The sequence below is a fragment of the Manis pentadactyla genome, chromosome 10 (genome assembly GCF_030020395.1).
Source record: "Manis pentadactyla isolate mManPen7 chromosome 10, mManPen7.hap1, whole genome shotgun sequence".
NCBI classification, from domain to species: domain Eukaryota; kingdom Metazoa; phylum Chordata; class Mammalia; order Pholidota; family Manidae; genus Manis; species Manis pentadactyla.
In genome coordinates this window covers 96,841,446-96,859,657 of record NC_080028.1, presented here as the reverse complement: position 1 = coordinate 96,859,657, position 18,212 = coordinate 96,841,446, and the positions used below count along the sequence as shown (strand labels likewise).

At 44.7% G+C, this 18,212-nt stretch overlaps 1 protein-coding gene across 2 annotated transcripts; it reads right to left on the bottom strand.

Moving 5' to 3' along the window:
• Positions 1–2,599: 2,599 nt before the first annotated feature.
• Positions 2,600–9,035, bottom strand: LOC118922189 (paired immunoglobulin-like type 2 receptor beta). 2 transcript variants are annotated; one of them, XM_057487330.1, is made up of 3 exons: positions 8,836–9,035; positions 8,141–8,534; positions 2,600–3,075 (listed from the first exon to the last, which is right to left on the bottom strand). In XM_057487330.1, exons 1-3 carry the CDS (start codon positions 8,888–8,890, stop codon positions 2,766–2,768), a joined length of 759 nt encoding a protein of 252 aa, XP_057343313.1. In that variant the 5' UTR covers positions 8,891–9,035; the 3' UTR covers positions 2,600–2,765. The 2 variants fall into 2 exon arrangements, with proteins under 2 accessions (XP_057343313.1, XP_057343312.1); XM_057487329.1 differs by having other exon boundaries at positions 2,665–3,082; positions 8,145–8,534.
• Positions 9,036–18,212: the final 9,177 nt, after the last annotated feature.

Below are 18,212 nucleotides of genomic sequence, written 5' to 3'. Positions count from 1 at the left end.
ATGGGTGAAACCATATAGTAGTTGTCTTTCTCTGCCTGGCTTATTTCACTTAGCATAGTGCCCTCTAAATTCTTCATTTATGTTATAGTGTTTTTGATTTCTAGTATTTCCTTTTGATTATTTTTTAGGATTTCCATCTCTGCTTACACTGCCCATCTGTTCTTGAATGCTATTTTATCCATTAGCACCCTGAGCATATTAATCATAGGTGTTTTTAATTCCTGGTCAGATACTTTCTACATCCCTGCAGTATCTAATTCTGGTTCTTGCTCTGTCTCTTCAGACTTTTTTTTGTCTCTTGGTATGCCTTGCAATTTTTTTTTTTGATAGCTAGACATGGTATACTGGGTAAAAGGAACTGCTATAAATAGGCTTTTAGTAATTTGGTGATAAAGTGGGGGACATGTAGAAGCACTCTATGGTCCTCTGATTAGGTCTCAGTCTTTTAATAAGCCTATGCATCTGGACTGTGAACCATACATAGCTTCTTGGTTTTTTCCTTCCCCCTTAGGTGAGACAAGATGGCTAGAGTGGGCTAGAACTGGGTATTTTCCATCCACAAGAGTAGCTAGGCTCTGGTAACATCCCAGTAGGTTAGGCTCTGGTTAACTAGTATTTCCTGAGGATACACCCAGTTAAGAAAAACAGAGTGCCCTGGCAAATTTCACAATGGCTCCTTTTGCTGTCCACCTGCTAGAAGCACAGGGAGTTTTCTCATACTTTCTGTGAGAATCTAGTTGGGCTCCTGGGGTGGTTGACCTTTGTAACTCTGGGGGAAAAATGTGTTCCCAGTCAGGGGCAAATAAACCTTTGAAGCTGAAAGCAGTCAAAGGGAAAAATAAAGTGGGAGAAACCCATTTATTGCTTACAAGAAGTCGTCTACTCCTGTTCATCCAAATCTCTCATAACCTGGCTGCGAAGGCCCCACCAAACCTCTCCAGTCCACGTGCACACTCACTCTCCACCCGCCTTGTAATCACCTACTGATATGGATGGAGATGGACTACTTCTCTCCACCTCTTGGAAATACCTACTGATATGGAGATGAACTAAGGCAATCAAGAGATTCTGGAAATAATGCAATTTTACTCACAACCTTAAAAATAAAACAGTTATTTTTCCCTGCAAAAATGGGTTTATTCGGGAATAGCAGAGAATTGCAATTCAGGACAAGCAAGGTATGACAAAAAACCATACACTAATCCAACAAACAAGGAAAGGAATGTTATTTTGTGGAGAAGAAAGAAGTTGGGAGGGGTTGTTTAGAAAAGTCCATTGGAGAAAAACAAAAGTTCAGGGTGATGAGGGTTTCTTGTTGGCTGAGTTGCTGGGGTAGTAAATTTCCTGTGGGCATGCACATCTTTTCCTCTTGGGGCCTGTAACTGATAATTCTTTCCTGTTGAGGATTCCTCTGCTGGGAGCCTGTAGTTGATGAATTTTGACTTCCAGTGCTATGGCATAAGAGCTCTGCCTTCTAGCTTCCCAACTCCACTTTAGTGAGGTTTCTCTTTACCAATTTTCATATCTTTTGATAAAGATCTTTCCCTGAAAGCATTGCTGATCAGGAGTCAAGTTTTCTTAATTCAGTAGCTTTTTTTTTTTGTCTCTGGGTGCCAGGAAGGACCTTTCCTGGGTGTCATGTCCTACATCAGAGGGAAATTGGACAGACTGTAAACCTACTGAGATCACATTCCATTAACAAGGAGGGGTAGGAGGGAGAACTCTTAGGCTCTTCCCATCTGTAGTCTGTATTTATCAAGACCTTAAGTATTGGAGACATCATTTTTGCAAAGGTTTGACAGGCAACAAATACAGAATCAAAAATAACATGACAATTTCAAACTGTATGAATGGTTCTAAGCCAGGAACCTAGATCTGAAAGTAGCCACCTGTAATATTTATGGGCACAGAAGAAAAGTTCTCCTTAACCGAGCCAAACCTGAAATCACTATGCCTTCTGAAAGTCCTCACTTAAAGCAGCCGTAAAAGCAGAACAGTGAATAATGCAAGAGCACACTGCAAGAATTACCCAGTGCATTTGGAAACATACAGCACAGGCACAATCATGAAGCAACAGATGATGGACGTGGTGCAAAAAGCAAAACTTTAAAGATGTTTTAAACGGTACAGTTACCTCAGAAGAACCATTTGGTCAAAATGTGCTACAAATAATAAAGCTTATAAAGTTATAAATTCAGGAACCATGAATTTGGGTAAGAATTTAAAGTCATGTCACATCCAGATGAAACAGAGAAACTTCTGTGAATTCTGAATCTTCCAGACTGGCCGAGTTGGGAAAGCCACCTCATCAGATGTTGTCCACTTCAATTCTGAAAAATCTTTACTCTCAGGTTACTGGATTGTACAGATCCGGTTAGGGTTTGGTGTTTTCTTTAGATGTGTTAGGAGAGAATCCAAGAGGTTATTCCCTGGAGTTTGTAGGCAACAGGGACCTTGGGCGTGAGCTAGCTATTATAGTTCATTTTAGGCAAGAAGGACAGAAATTGAAGGTGACAGCAGTATTTTCTTTGCTGAGCTCTGCCAACTTCCTGTTCCTTCTGCTTTTTCCTAATTTTTCAGGGAAAACCTTGCCCTCCCCATGAACCAAAGGTGAGGATTGGTGAGAAATGAGTAAGTGAACAGGCTAGCCCTGGACAATGATGGGACTGTGAGAAGGGCTGGGCTGGAGCAGCGGTTCTCAAACTTGATCACTCACAAACACCACTTGAGGAGGCCTTAGAAATGCAGATTCCCAGGCTGGGCCCTTAAGCTACATGGGTATCTGCATTTTTAAAGGGCTGCTCCAGACATTCTGGTGCGGGTGGGTTCTGAGAGTCACCCAGTCTGGAAACCTGGTGAGAGGGTGGAGGTCCTGGACACTTACCTTTGCTTCTCGTCCACCATTGGTAGACCATCAGTCCCAAAATTGGGATTTTGAGCAGAGCGCTCACCAGTGCCACCCCGACCACAGCTTCCACACTCAGGGGCCAAGACCCTGAGCTCCTTTTGCTCCCCGGACCCCTGAGGTCAGCGGTGGTGGCTGTTGGGGTGTAGGTGGGGCCCTGGCTTGTTGTCCTGGATGCTGAGAAGACAGGAAAAATCAGCAAAGTCACCTGGAGGACAGGAGGTATCTGGGTGAAACTGTCACTCCTTGATCCCCAGTTTGGGGGGCTCTAGGAGGTGGGGAACAGATGTCTGAAGCTCTCACATGGGGAGGGGAGGAGCAAGGTGGGATTCTGAAGGCTTAGACTCCATATCACTCAGTGTGAACCCCGAAGCTACTGCCTGTCAGGGGTGTGGCCTCAGCCCCAGTGCATCACTATAAATAGGGATGACTGTGCCCAGGGTTAAACTTTTTTAAAATTGTGATAAAACGTACATACCATAAAACTTACCCTTTTTAGTCATATTTAAGGGTATAGTTCAATGGCTTTAAATACATTCACATTATTGTGCAACCATCACCACCATCCATCACCAGAATATTTTTATCTTCCCAAACTGAACTCTGCCCCCTTAACCACTAACTCCCCGTTCCACTCCACCCACCCCAGCCTGAGCACCCACCCTTCTACTTTCTGTCTCTATCAGTTTGACTTCTCCAGGGAACTCACATAAGGGGAATCATCCAGTAATTGCCCTCTTACATGCTTGCTTTCATAAGTGCAACAACATCTGTAAAGCACCTAGTTTGTATTGGAATGTGGTTTTAAGATTAAAATAATACCTAAATCCTACCTTCTTTTAATCTAAAAAACTGGCCAAATAAAGGAAAAAAACCCAACTCCAATAAAATTTTCATGTTAGTGTGGAACAAATTTATTGTCCACTCTAATTAGAAATTAATGATAAAGATGTAAATACTATCCCTCAATTGAGAATTTAAAATTTTAGAAAGTCCTTAATGAAAGATAAAATAAGCCAACATGCCAGATAAAATAAAAAGAATAATACATATGGAAAACAAAACAAAAGCTACACTAACAGTTAAATTTACTGCATTCAACACTTCTGGTATTTAAATATGAAGACATTTTTTTTAAATGAAATACTCAACTTCCAAAGAAAAAATATCAAACACAAAAGCCAGCCCTGAGAAAACTAAGCAGAAGAAATAATGAAAACCTATGTGGGAATCAGTTTATTAGGAAACAGGCAGCAGTAGGAATAATAAATGCAGAAGTGGTTACTGAGAGAAAAAACAAAGAAACAAACCCAACAAGAGTCTGTTGGAATTACGAGTGAGCCTGTGCCCAACTGTAGGTGGATAAATGAAAAACCTCTGCAAATTGGATGACTTTCTGAAACAAAAATTTTTTAATGGATTTAAGAAACAATCAGTTTTAACTAATGGGTAGACCAAGAAGAAATTGAGAACACTATTAATAATAAGTGTTTATGCCTTTCATAAACATTTGAAGTGCAGGTGGGTTTCATGGATAAATTCATGAGAAAATTTAAGGGAAAGATAATTCCCAAACAGAAGGTTCCAGAACATAGACAAATAGGGAAAACTCTATGCCATTCTAATTCACTGCAGAAAATAATATAACCCTGATGCTAATCTCCTTTCATAATTTTTTAAAATGCAGATTAAACAAGAGGCCTTGTTTTTTTTTAAGCAATGTGAGTGGAGGAAAACACCCAGTTTTGGTACAGGGGAGTATAAATTGGCAGAACCTTTGGGAATGTGTCCCTGTCAACTCTCCCTCTTAAAAGGACCTGTGTCTGCATTTAGGGCCCAGCCAGCTAACCCCAGATGACCTCCTCATCTCAAAATCCTGAACTGAATCATGTGTCACCATATAAGATAATATTCATGGGTTCTGCGAATTGGGATATGGACATGCCTTTATAGGGCCTCTATCCAACCCTTGATAGCTTCCAAATCTTTGACCTTTGTTGTACCTCCTGAGAGATTCACACATGCTTTGTATTTCAATCTTTTTACCCAGTTTTCCATTTTTGCTCTTATATCTTTAATTTCTAAGAGCTCCTTTCTGTTTGGAAAGCTCCTTGGTAACCCCTGTCTGGTACAGGTGGGCCCTCTCTAACTATTTGAAGGTATCCTTCTACCCCCCTGGTTTCGGGTGGTTCTGCATCTCCCTCTCCCTGCCCCCAGCTTTGGTTTGCTCTCTGCATGTCTTGGGAAAGGCTTACTCAAATTTTTAGTTTCACGGGATTTGTAAATAGTGTTTCTAGCCCCCGGCATCCCAGGCACAGCTGAGGGGAGGGCGCCATCCTCAGGGCTGGGAAATTCTGTGCAGGCCAACACCCCCGCCCTGCCCCCTGGCTCCCAGTGTGCACAAAGCCTCGCTGACTGGAAGCTGTGGGTGGCCGCAGGCAAGAGCTGGTCGGCTACTGGGCTGTAGGGGCATCTGTCAGGATTTCTAGATCTTTTGGGGCATCAGATAGATTTCCAGAGAACCATCTCCTCATCTCTTGCCCTAGATGGACTGTGGGCCACCAGCTTGCCTGCCTGAGTCCTGGGAGGCGTAAAGGGGTCCAGGCGTTTAGGGTCTCATCAGTTCACCAGTTTGCCAAGTTCTAAGGGTGAACCATGGCCCCAGAAATGCCTGGGGTCCTCCCCCCAGAGCCCCTCTGGTTCCTGCTTCTGGGAAGCAAATCTGCAGCCTTCTGCTGGGTGGACGGTGGGCACAGGGGTTTCCCTGCTCCTTCAGTAGATTTCCAGCTCATCCTCTAGTTGGGACGCCCTCTCACTCCCGCTGTCAGGGGTGCCTGGGGCGCTGCTGCTGGGCCTTCATGGGGACTGGGTGTCAGTCCCCATCCCTGGGCCTCCCCCCCGCTGGGCTTGGGGCTCAGCTCCTCTGCTCTGCACAGCCAGTCACATTCCTTTGTCTGTGTCCAGCCGCCCAATTTTGTTTTCCACCACCTAACTCACATATTTTTTGTTCTGGGGATATTTGTCTTAAAAAATACCCTTTGCTGTCATTTTAGAAGATTTTGGAAGGGTCAGAGGTAAATATGTGCATAGAACCTGCCATCTTGGCCTGAATTCATACATTATTTTCACAGTGAAAAGTATAAGAATTGAACATTCAAATAATAATGTTGCCTATTCATAATAAAATAAAGGATATAGAGGAAAACATCTTGTGAAACAGTAACATGATCTTTAGAAGAACACTCCCAAGGTTTCCTGAGGGATATAAAACAGAGCCCCTCCTCGGCAGGGAAGATCGCGTGTTACACTGACTTCCACTTCTGTCAATTGCTTTATAGGTTTATGCAGTTCTGATTTTAAAAATCCCCATAGGTGTTTTTCTCAGAACTTGGCAGACTTATTCTAATATTTATGTGAAAGAAAAGGCAGATACAATAATGAGGTTTTTGAGGAAGTGACGTGGTACAGATAGAAATAGTCTTGTGAGCCACTGAAAGATGATAAAGTTGCAATAACTGAAACAGTGTGGTAGTGATGGAAGAAAGAGCCATTGGAACAGGACAGATAGACCAGAATGGACACTGTGCACAGAGACCAGGCCTATGAATCAGCGGAGAAGAGAAAATATTCCATAGCTGGGGTGGGGAGACTTGGCTAGTTTCTTGGAATAAGGATCTATATAGTTCCTCACCTCACACCATCTACCCAAACAAAATCTCACTACATTAAAGAGCTTTACTGTGTAGAGAAATGATACAAAATGTAGAAAAAATTAAATTATTTTCAACCCCTAGCAGAGTATGAGATTTGGGTATTAGAAATAAAGGAGAAAAATTATGAATATAATTAGATTTGGCTGTAAAAATAAAATGTGTAGTTAAAAAAATTAATAAGCCAACCACAAACTTCTCAGATGTTTACTGCAAATAGTGCCCTAGTGTGATGTCTTTGGTGGTGGTGCTTCACTAGGAGCAAAAGCATTTATATTATTTTTCTGGTCTGTGTTTTAATGAGCAGGAATATTTTATTAATTGAGTTATTTGAAAGATTAATTTATTGAAGAAAAAACATATAACAAATGTGACTTTAACAGAGACATGACAAGAATACAGGAGGAGGAAGAGGGATCTCAGAAGGGTGGAAATCTCTCAAAAAAGACCGTTTGAAGAAATAGGGAGGAAGTGTAGGAAATATAAATCCAAGGTTCTTCTGCTGGATTCAGGATTGAGTCACTGCTGTAACAGCAGCTCGGTGGCTGGATGGGGCTGTGCCTAGCAGCGGGCAGGAGAGGCCGGGGGACAGCAATGCATCGCTGACAAGGTTTAGAATTGCCAGCACAAGGGATTGTACAAATCAAACCAACTTACTGATTTTTCATTTTCTGAATAATTTTCTGCAGACCATGCACCTCCTATTGCCTGGGCCTAGGAGAGACCCCTTCCCCCACTGCTCTGGAGACAGATAAACCAGGTTTAAATTCCAAGCCCCCAGTGAGTAGTATAGGAAGATCTATGAATACAGCACATGCCATTATTAGGTTAAAAATAGGTCAAGACAAAAATCTGGCCAAGTCAGTAGGTGAGGCCAAGCATTAAGAGCAGAGGCTGTGGGGTCAAACTGAGTTGGGGTCCCGCCCGCACCACGAACATGACTTGGGGCAGTTGTGGGCCCTGAGAGCTTCATTTGAGGCTGTGCTCTCGGCAGCAGACAGGAGAAGGGAGTGGTGAGGCTGGGACACTGGTGACAGCCGGTGCCATGGGACTGGGACTCCAGGGTCATCACAAGGACCTCCTGTGTGCCAGGCTGAGGTCATAGCCTCAGGGGGACAAGTTCAGGGCTGGCTGGGACTGCACACACTGACACACGGCAAAGGGGAGGCCGGCCACATCCTGGAGTCTAGTCCACCCGACCACGTGGGGTGAGGGCAGGCGGCAGGGCTGGAGCCCCAGCTGGGGGCAGGAAGGGAGGATAAGTTGGTTCCAGGAGGTGCTAAGGCCTGGGGGCCGGGTCGGGGCTGGATCTGGAGGCAGAGGGTGATGGGCAGTGAGGGCACTCCAGGTTTGGGGAAGATTAAGGAGAAAGGGTCAAGTTGGCAGAGGCCTGGGGAGGAGTCGGGGGCAGGGAGAGGGTCTGAGAGAAAGCAGGAAGAGTGGGGCCTGGGCCAGGCCTGGGGAAGAGGGCCCCAGTGGCCTCCAAGCCCCAGCGGTGGGCACGGTGGCTGCCGGGCAGTTGGACTCACCGGGGATGATGGACAGTTTGGTCCCGTTGGTGGATTGCCACAACTTGCTGCCCTCTGTCCGTGTGTCCAGTCGGATCCGGCAGAAGTATGTAGTCTCGTCCTCTTTCCGCAGGTTTCTGATCCTGAGGGAGCCATTCTTGGACCCCTTGGTCCAGTTAAGGTCGATCCGGTTCTTGTAATTGTGATGGGTGAAAGACCGCGTCCTGTTGTAAAGGATCTCCCCGTGGAAGTGTGTCAGTCTCCAGCCTATATCCACCTTGGGCTCCTTGGCTAACTCCCAGGGGTAGTAGAAGGAGAAGGGGATGTCCACAGAGCCGCCCTCAGGGGCTGAGAGGTGCGCTGGTTGGTCGACCCCATAGGGGAACTGTCTATTGGATCCGGCTGAGCTGCCTAGAGGAGGGAGAGAGAGACTTTGAGGCCTTGGAGAGACGAGATGACAACCCCAACCCGTCTGGCACCCTCACCGCGGGCACTAGTGTGACACACGGCAGGACTGGCCCTCTGGCCTGGGTGTCGCCCTCTCCAGGCTTGGGGTGGGAGGAGGGTGAGGGGTTGGGGTGACCCAGCCCTTTGAGTGTTGGAGTGGGAGCCTGGCCGGCTTCCCCAGCAGTCCCCCTGCTCCAGATGCAGGTCACAGCCCTCCCGGGGCTCCCCCAGGCCCCAGGCAGATCCAGGCTGGACCCCCACTCACCAGCCTGCAGAGACGCCAGCAGCAGCAGCTGGGGCAGCAGCTGGGGCCGCCCCATGGCCTGGTTGTCCTCCAGGGGCTGAGAGGATTTGTAGTGCTGTCAGGCGGGGTCCTAGGAGGGGCCACCTGGGGCTACTGGGGGACCAGGGGAGTGAAGATCAGGCTCCTTCAGAGGACAGAGGGAGGGTGGGGGCCTTCCCCAAACCCGCCCACCCCCAGGGTGACCAGCACTTCCTTTATTAATCTGCTGCTTCTTTCCCTGTATTGCAAAAGGACCTCCCTTGTGGTCAGGGCCCAGAGGGCCCTGGTAGGGGCCCAGCCCCCACCTCCCACTGAGGGTTGTGGTCCTGACCTTGGCCGGCTGGGGCTCTCTAGCACCCTCCATGTCTCCAAGGCCTCAGAGTCTGCCCGTCTCCTTCTCTCTGGTTCCTGAGTGTCTCCTGGCCTCTGTGTCTCTCCTCCCAGGGGAAGGGGTGGCAGCGGGACCAGCTCAGGCTCGTTCAGGAGGAAAGGCGGCCGGCAGTGTCTGCCCAGCTACAACCCCTTAGAGAAGGAGAAGGGGGTGGGTGGTCAGAAGCCCCCAGCCCCAGCCCCAGGGGCACACAGACTGCTCTTGGCCCCTCCCCTCCCATCAGGGGCTGCCCCCCAGTCCTTCCCCTGCAGAACCAGGCCCACCAGGCCCCTCCCACCCGGCAGGCCCCCTTGTGCAGTCTTACACCCTCCCTGAGGTTAGGAGGTGGGGGTGGGCTCCCATCCCACCCACCCAGAGTGGGCCCTGGAGGCCAGGTCTGCCCCACAGGACGCAGGATGGGATCCGCAGGGCCCTCTGTCCTCCACTCACAAAGGAGGAGCCAGTGTCACATGACTCTCCAGTGGCAGGTCCAGGACCGGGACTCCAGAGTCGCTGAGTGCACAGAGCCTTCTGCTCCTTCTGGATGCTTCCGCCTGGATGCACCACACAGTCTCCGGGCTTGGCTCCCAAGTGCAGAGTTCTGGGGGTGACCAATTCTCTGGGTGTTTATAATGCTCCTTAGGTGATTCCCTCCACAGCTGTAAGAGCCCTGCCTCCCAGGAAGGTGCCTGGGGACTGACTGGGCCCAGGCTCAGGAAGCTTCGGGTCCCCATCACCAGCGGAGAGCTGGGCCTTCTGTGCTGAGCAGTGTGCTGGGAAGATGGGGAGGGTTGTAAGGGTGGTGTCAGGAGGTGACAATCCACGCAGCTTTCCAGGCCTGGGCAATGTGTCTGTATCACCTCCTCTGTCCTCACTCAGATTCTTGGGGTTTGGGGGTGTGGGGAGGGTGGTTCTGCTATTGTCCCCACTTTCCAGATGAGAAAAGTGAGGGAGGGACATCATCTGCCCCAGCAATCTGAGCCCAGGGCCGCCACCTGTAGTTTCTGCCTCTGTCATAACAAGTTTCACTGGTCGTATGACTGTGACGTCCTCACCTGTCAGCCTCCTTGTGGTGCCACGGGGCTGCATGTCAGCTCCTGGTCAATCTGACCGATGCTGACCGAGCTGCTAGGAGGTGAGCAGACGGCTGAGACCCGGGAAGCAGAGTCCCACTCTGTGAAGGCTCCAGGCAGGATCCTTCCTGCCTCTTGCAGCTTCTGGGGCCTCCAGCATCCTGGGCATCCGGGCCTTGTGGACACATCACTCAGTCTCTACCTCCCCTGTCTACCTCGACCGGCTTTATTAGATTCCCAGTTCACAGAGTGGGTCCATGGCTCCAGGGCAGCTCCCTGAAGGGTAAATAAAAATCATGGTGGGAACAGTCAACACTGAAAGGCAGACAACACAAGCAGTAACCCTGAATGAGACCCCCGAGAGAAGGGAGGGAGGGAGTTTGTGTGTGAGGTGAGTGAGTGAGGCTGGCGACCCCACGGGAGGGACCAAGGGAGAAACCAAGGGTGAAAGAGATCCTCCGAAGGCCGGATGATGTCTGCTACATATTTCCTCTGCCTGAAGGATACCAGCTTCTAATACAAAACTGAGAAATATGTGTTTGTTATGAATGAAAGATAACAAAACAATGACAACTGTGTTACTGTTGTTGTACAAGCCTGGATATTAATGGACTGGGGATATTGCAGGAATTTTAAGAGATATGGAATTCTTAAATTATTACATATTTATGTTATAAAATTTATTTTTTATCTTCCCTCAACAAAGCCACTAAATATGTTGTTAAAAACAATATTTCCATGTAAGTATTTTCTGTCGTTGGCAATGCCAAATAGGGCAATGTTTCTTTCTTTCCCCAGCTTTATTCAGATATACTTGAAATATAACATTGTGTCCGTTTAAGGCCTAAGCCTCATGGTTTGATTCTCTTATAAATCAGGAAATATCACCACGGTGGGGTTAGGGAACATCCCTGTCACCCTCCATCATTACCATTTCTTTTTTGTGTAAGAACATTTAAAATCTATGTACTGACTTGGCCACTTTCAAGTATATATACTACAGTATTGTTCAGTACTGTCACCATGCTGTGCTTAGATCCCCTGGACTTATTCGGCTTCTAACTGAAACTTCTTCCTTCTACTGCCATCTTCCCATGGCCCCCACCACACACACCTTGGCAACCACCATTCTCCTGTTTCTATGGGTTCAGCTTTTTTAAATTGTATATACAAGTGATATCATGCACTGTTTATCTTCCTCTGGCTTATGTCACTTAGCATGATGCTTTCAAGGTCCATGCATGTTTTCATTAATGGCACAATTTCCCTCTTTCTAACAGCTAAATAATCATTGTGTGTGTGTGTGTGTATACACACACACATCACTTTTTCTTCATCATTCATCCACTGATGGACACCTTAGTTTGCTTCCATGTCTTATTTGTTTTGTCTATTACAAATACTGTTGCAGTGAACATGGGGGTGCAGATGTCTTTTTGTGTTCATGTTTTGCTTTCCTTGCAATAAATATCTGAAAGAGGAATTGTTGAATCATATTAGTAATTTCTTATTTGGTTTGAGTTTTGTCATTCTTTTAGAAAACCAACTATTATGTATTTGAAATGCTTGTTGCCTTTGTGGCTGAATAGTTTAGCTGAGTGTAAAATTCTTGTTTTTTTTTTTTAGTTTGGGGGTTTGCAAGACTTGTTCCACTGTCTTCTAGTCTTGAATGTTGCTGCTTATTAATCTATGCCAATTTATATTTTGTCTTGTTGGTGACTTACACCTGTGTGTGCTTTAATATCCAAAGGATTCTTTCTTTATCTTTAAAAATCAGTGATTTTACTAATGACCCTCGCTGCTGGTAGCTTTTTGTCAAATTTCTGGTTTGCATGTAATAACAAAGACTCCAAATGTGAAAGAGAAGTGGTCTGAATTACAGGTTGACAAATCCACAATTATGTGAATTATGACATTATGTTCAATTGTGAATTACAGAAACAAATAAAACCCAGGACCTTACACAAATTAGATAAAAAAGATTTTTCTCAAATAATGAGAAGTCTGCAAGTAGGCAGCCCAGGGCTGGCCCAAAGGTGCCAGTAGAGGCCCTGGCTCTCTGTTTCTTTCCCTTTCAAGCAGCCTTAGCATGTGCTTCATTTCCTGTAGCCACAGGATGCCTGCTCCCTCCCAGCACCGTATCTGCATCTTATGAGATAAAGAAGAGAAAGTGAAAAGGGCAAAAGACTCCCACCCGTCAACTCTCTCTGCCTGTTAAAGAACTTTCCTGAAGCCCAACTCAGACATGTCAGCTTAAACAGGTCACCAGCTAGAACCTAGTTGCATGTAAGTCTGGAAAATGTAGCTTTTTCACCAAGCACTTGGCTACCCTGGGGGGAAAAAAATCAAGACTTCGTTAATTAGGTGGAAGGGAAGAATGGACTTGAGTGGGGAATTATTGGTGTCTGCCACACCACCCCTTTAATTCAAACTTCAAATGATAAAAGATTTAAAAGATCAGTTGCAAAAATGATTGACACTGCCCCGTGTTTCCTTTTTAAGCATGAAATACAGTTCAGCCACACAGGGAACATGGCAGCCACTGGAGGAAGTGGCTTGCAGATCTCCAACTAGGGGAGCATAATTGGTAGAGGGTCCCAGCTGCCCTGCTCCCCTCAATACCCCATTGGAGTCACTGTCCATCAGTGTGGTAAGATGCCACAGAGTCACTACTTGTCTTCTCTGTGCTGCACTGAACAGACTTCTTTTTGATGCTATTATAAATGAGATTGGTTTTAGACTTTGTTTTTCATTTGTTTATTGAGAGTGAATAGAAATACAATTGATCCTTATATATTGATCTTGATTCTTGCAACCTTATTGAACTTGTTTATTAGCTATAATAGTTTTTTAGTGTATTCCTTAGAGTTTTATATATACAAGATCATATCATCTGAAAATAGAAAGTTTTCCTTCTTTCTTTCCAATCTATATGCTTTTTATTTCACTTTCTTCCATAATTTCTCTGGCTACCTCCAGTACAATACTGAAATCAGTAAGGGGGAAGCTGTACATAAGAAATAAATAGAGGTAAATAAACGTAAGTTCAAATACCAATATAAGATGCAAAATAGGACATAAAATGTTTAAATCATCAGAAAAAAATATTTGACTATCCATTGGGAAGTAGGGAAAGATAAAGTACAATAAATACAAAATCTAAAATAATTGGAGGAAACAACCTTTAACTATACACTCATTGCAATAAATGCAAATAGGCTCAACTCACCAATTAAAAGACAGTGGACTGAGATCAAGAGCATATGCTCTCAGTGGACAAGTCACTCTCCCAGAAAGTAGAAAGAAGAGGCTGGGTTTACCCCACCCAATCTCTCCTCCTAAACTCACCTATCAGGTTGAATCCCCTCTAAACCAAGTAGAGCAGTAGATAAAGAATTGAAAGCAGACAGGATGTTGCACTAATGGCTATTCTTGCTAAGTGGAAACATCAGAAGTGAGGAATAAATGTTCTCTCTACCACAACCTCTAACAAAGAACTCTTATAAATTGATTAGAAAAAGATAATCTCATAGACAAATGGGCAAAAGTCAGTTGCCAAATAGCATTTATAGGAATAAATGCTCAAACTCCCTTGAAGCCAGAAAACTGAAAATTAAAGCCACAATTCCCTATGCCTGAATGTGGAGGAAAAGAAAAGGAGAAAGGAAATTATGCTGGAATTTGATGTGCACAAGTCTTTTTGGAAGGTAATCTGGCCACATCTATTTCAGGATTGGCTATGGGCCTCCTGCGAGAATACTGTACTCTGATGCTTTGTAGCCATTGTCTGTGGCCTCTGCCATCTTGGACACCTGCTACTGGCTTTCAGGGAGTAGACACCCAGTATTGTATCCCAGAGATACTCCCCATCTTCTAGAAATAAAAGATCCACACAGATGCTGCCTTACCCCCATCTCTAGGCATTACCCCCAGTGTTCCATTTGTTAAGCTTTAAGTCCAGGGAGAGGAAATCCCAGGGCAAAATACCTCTAAAAACCGCAATCAGCCAAAGATAGAAATAAAGTTTAAAACCTGTTTATTGCTTACAAACTGCGGTCCAGGGCTGTTTCTCTCTCCTGCTCTGGCAGAAGCAAAACTGGCCCTTCCCCTCACCTCTCAGGTACAGACAAGCCCTGGGTTGCCCAGGTAATTACCCACTGATATGTAGATGAACTTCTCTCCACCCCTGAGGAATGATGCAAATTCACTAAAGCCATACTTCTTTCCACCTCTGAATGCTTATTGATATGCAGATGTCCTAAAGCCAGGTGAGATATCCTGGAAATATTACAATTTTACCCACATAAGCCCTGTACACATCACTTCTTGAGATCAGGCACCAAATCCTATACCCTTCGTTGTATCTCACTCACACAACAAGAAGGACAGTAATTTGCCCAGAGTGTGATTTTAATCCATTTTTGTTGCTTGACAAATAGACTAAAGGTCCTGTTCTCTAAACCTGAATCTGCCCACTTGTCTGCTTCCCCTGCACTTTTCCTTTTTGAAACCTAAGCTCCCTTACTTCATCACAGGATGCCTCTCAACTTCTCTTGTTTTTTCTCTCCTTCCTCTACAGTGTCCCTGAAGTTTTGTTTCCTCCCTTTCTGGCTGCTCACCAGGTAACCCTCTCCGATGCATCAGCTACTGCCCAGATATGGCATCTCCACACAGGCCAGTGGGGCCAGTCAGGCACCCAGAACTAGGCCAAATGTGGGGAGGGGGCAGCTGCAAGAGGAGAGGGTGCTGTGCTTCTGAGCAGAATAAACTTAGAGACTGAGAACAGGGCCGCAAGAAGAAACGTGGGAATAAAGCTGTAGGCAAGATTTGCTTAATCGCTGTAGAACACTCTGGTCCAAACCCCCAGACTAAGGATAATAACTTACACTTTCCACTCGCCTGAAAGCCTTTTTTCTACTAATGCCTGTAGAACAAAGCAATGTCCTGAAGAAAGGGCCATGTGTATTTCCTTGCTAGACAGAAACCAGACTTGAAGCCAATATCTAAGCAGATGCAGGAAATGCGCAGGGGACAGTATATTGCCTTCTTGCTTGAAGACTGAGTACATTTTGCCTGAGCCTGAATTTTCATTGTCTTTTTTGTAGCATTCGAGCACCAAGAGGAGAAAAGGGGCTCAGGCTGGGGGCAGAGAGAAGCATTCCAAATGCCAGAGCTATAGAAAATGAATGAAAGGTGGGGGAAAAGAGAAGCTGTGAGATTTAGAGTTTACATAGCAAAACATTATGTAGCTTTTATTTCCAGAATATACAAATTATTTTGTTGGGAAGGAAAGGACTCAGCTTGGTGTCACTGGGAAGTCAGATATTGTGAGACAAGAAACCAAAGTCAAGAAAGCAAAGTAAGTTTTAATACACTCTGCATAGAGTAGCAGAGCAGACCTGCCTAAGATAAGACAAGCAGGCGAGGATGCTCATTCTGAGGCTTCTTTTATGTGGTTTTGACAGCGGTCAGCTCTCTATGCTTGTTCTGATTGGTGAAATGAGGACAGGGGCCATGCTGTGCCTGTGCCTCTGATGTTTCTTATCTGGGGGGTCCCTGGACATTTCCTGAGTCACTCTTGGACCCTGTGGCTTCATCTGATTAACTCTTTGAGTCATTTCTGGCTTTCTGGTTCTATCTGATAACTCCCTGAGTCATCTTTGGGGGGCCCTTTCTCCTTTTCATCCTGCGCATTTCTGTCTTTCTGCTTAACAATTTGATTAGACAAGATAAGAAAGATTAATTTGCAAAAAGGAAAACGCAGAAAGCAGAGAGGATAGTGTTTCAGTGGGGTCTGGTAAGGAGACAGAAATCATACCAGATTTTAGCAGAGAGAATTTAACATAAAGAATTGTACTGGGTATAAAGAGTTGTTCACAGGTAACAGAAAACACAGAACAAGAACGCTGGATATCAGGAGGCAGCTACCACCCTTGAGGAGCAAAATGAAAACATTAGGATGATGACAACTTAGAAACTTACGGGGAGTCCCACGGAGATAAAACTCAGACCTCAAATCACGACAAGGGAGAAGAGAAGAGGGCCCAAGAATAACTTCGAAGAACTTCACTGTTTATAGGATGCATGGAGGAGGAAGAGACTGAGAAGGAAAGACTAGAAAAATAAGAGGAAACCAAGTGCAAGTGACACGAACATCAATAAAATAGTGATTATATTTGAATGAGTTGGATTTCCCATTATTCAACTTACAAAAATCCAAACTTCAAACCACATGGTCTGTTGAAGCTATGAGGAAAGAGGTTCCTTGATTCATTACTGTTGGAAGTATAAAATGGGGAATTTTGGCCATATCAAACAAATTTACACTTTATTTACTATTTGACACGTACAACTGACCAAGAGTTTATCCTACAGGATGACGTGTATAAATAGCAAATACCATATGTATGAGTTTATTCACAATGGCATTGTTTGTAATAGCAGAAATTTGAAAAGCACCAGGTGTCCAGAAATAAGGGACATTCATACAGTGAGTCTTGTGCAGCAATAAAAAAGAATGTACTGATAAAGAGAGAGATCCCAAATATACTAGGTGGGAAAAAAGGTGATGATTAGTCTATACTGAATGTCACCTTTGGCTAATGTGGTGTACTGTAGGATTCAGCCCAACTACGCCGATGAAGACAACTTAAAAAAGTAATATAAAAAGTTTTTTTTTAATTAGCAGGAGAGAAGAAAGGATTGGAGCTCAAAGAGATGGATTAGGGCAGATTAGGAGTATTTGGTGAGTAAAGACAACAAAGATATAAAACTCAGCTTTTGCCATATTCTCAACAGGTGTAATGAATGAACACAGATCAAAATCCTTTGGCAATCAAGGAGGAAGATTTTGGTGAAATATTTTCTGTTTTTGGCTGAGACCCGAAAAGACTGGCCTGGGATCATTTACCAATCCGTGGAAGTTCACTGAAAGGCGGAGATGTATTTTTGGTGACTTCATAGGCTGGACTACACATGTGGACATTTGTGAAATTGATTGCACATGGGTCCAAAAAACAAGTCTCATCAGATCTCAAAAGATTTAAATAATATGAAATATGTTCTTTGGTCATAATGCAATGACATTAGAAATCAACAGCAAAAATAGTATTAATGGAAAGTCACATCATGTTTATAATATCTCAGTTGAAACCAAAGTGGACTATAAATTCAATATAAACACAATTAAAACCCCAACAGGAATTTTTTTTTTTTTGCAGTTCCTCAAATTGATTAAAAGATTCATATAGAAGCACAAAAGGCCAAAAACTGCCAAGGCCCTTTTAAAGAAGAACAAAACTGTAGGTCTTGTCCACCAGAAATCCAAAAGTATTACAAAACTATAGTAATGAAGACCGGTGGTAACAAACAGATTGACTAAACAGAATGGAAAGCCCCTAAAACAAATGGACCTAAGGACACCTGATTTAGTGTCAATCACATATATGGACACATTATGGTGGACTTGTAATTTCTACTCTAAGTCCAAAAAGAGTCTGAGGTAGCTACAAGACAATAGCACATTTATAATTTGAGGCAATGATGGTAAAGAGTTAGATAAAAATGATGAAAGGAAGAGAAAACCTTTTCAGGCCACCCACAGGTTCTCAATATACTGACAGTCCAGGTAATAAAAGAACATCCGAGCTAGATCATGTTGTTCTCCTTGTCTGATAATGGGAGTACACAGGTCTGCCCGGGGAGAGAAATTGTCCTGGCTGCAAATTCTGGCAGGAACATGGAGAAGAATCATTTCTGTGACAGAAAGATTCAGACTATGGGGAGCATTACTTCCCACTCCTCAAGTGTGGGCTGAAGGGAGTGATGTCCAAAGAGCACAGTGTGGAAGGAGGGGATGCAGGAGAATTGCTCAACCGTGAGGAAACCTGAGAGGGGGGCAGGGGCAGCACCTTTTA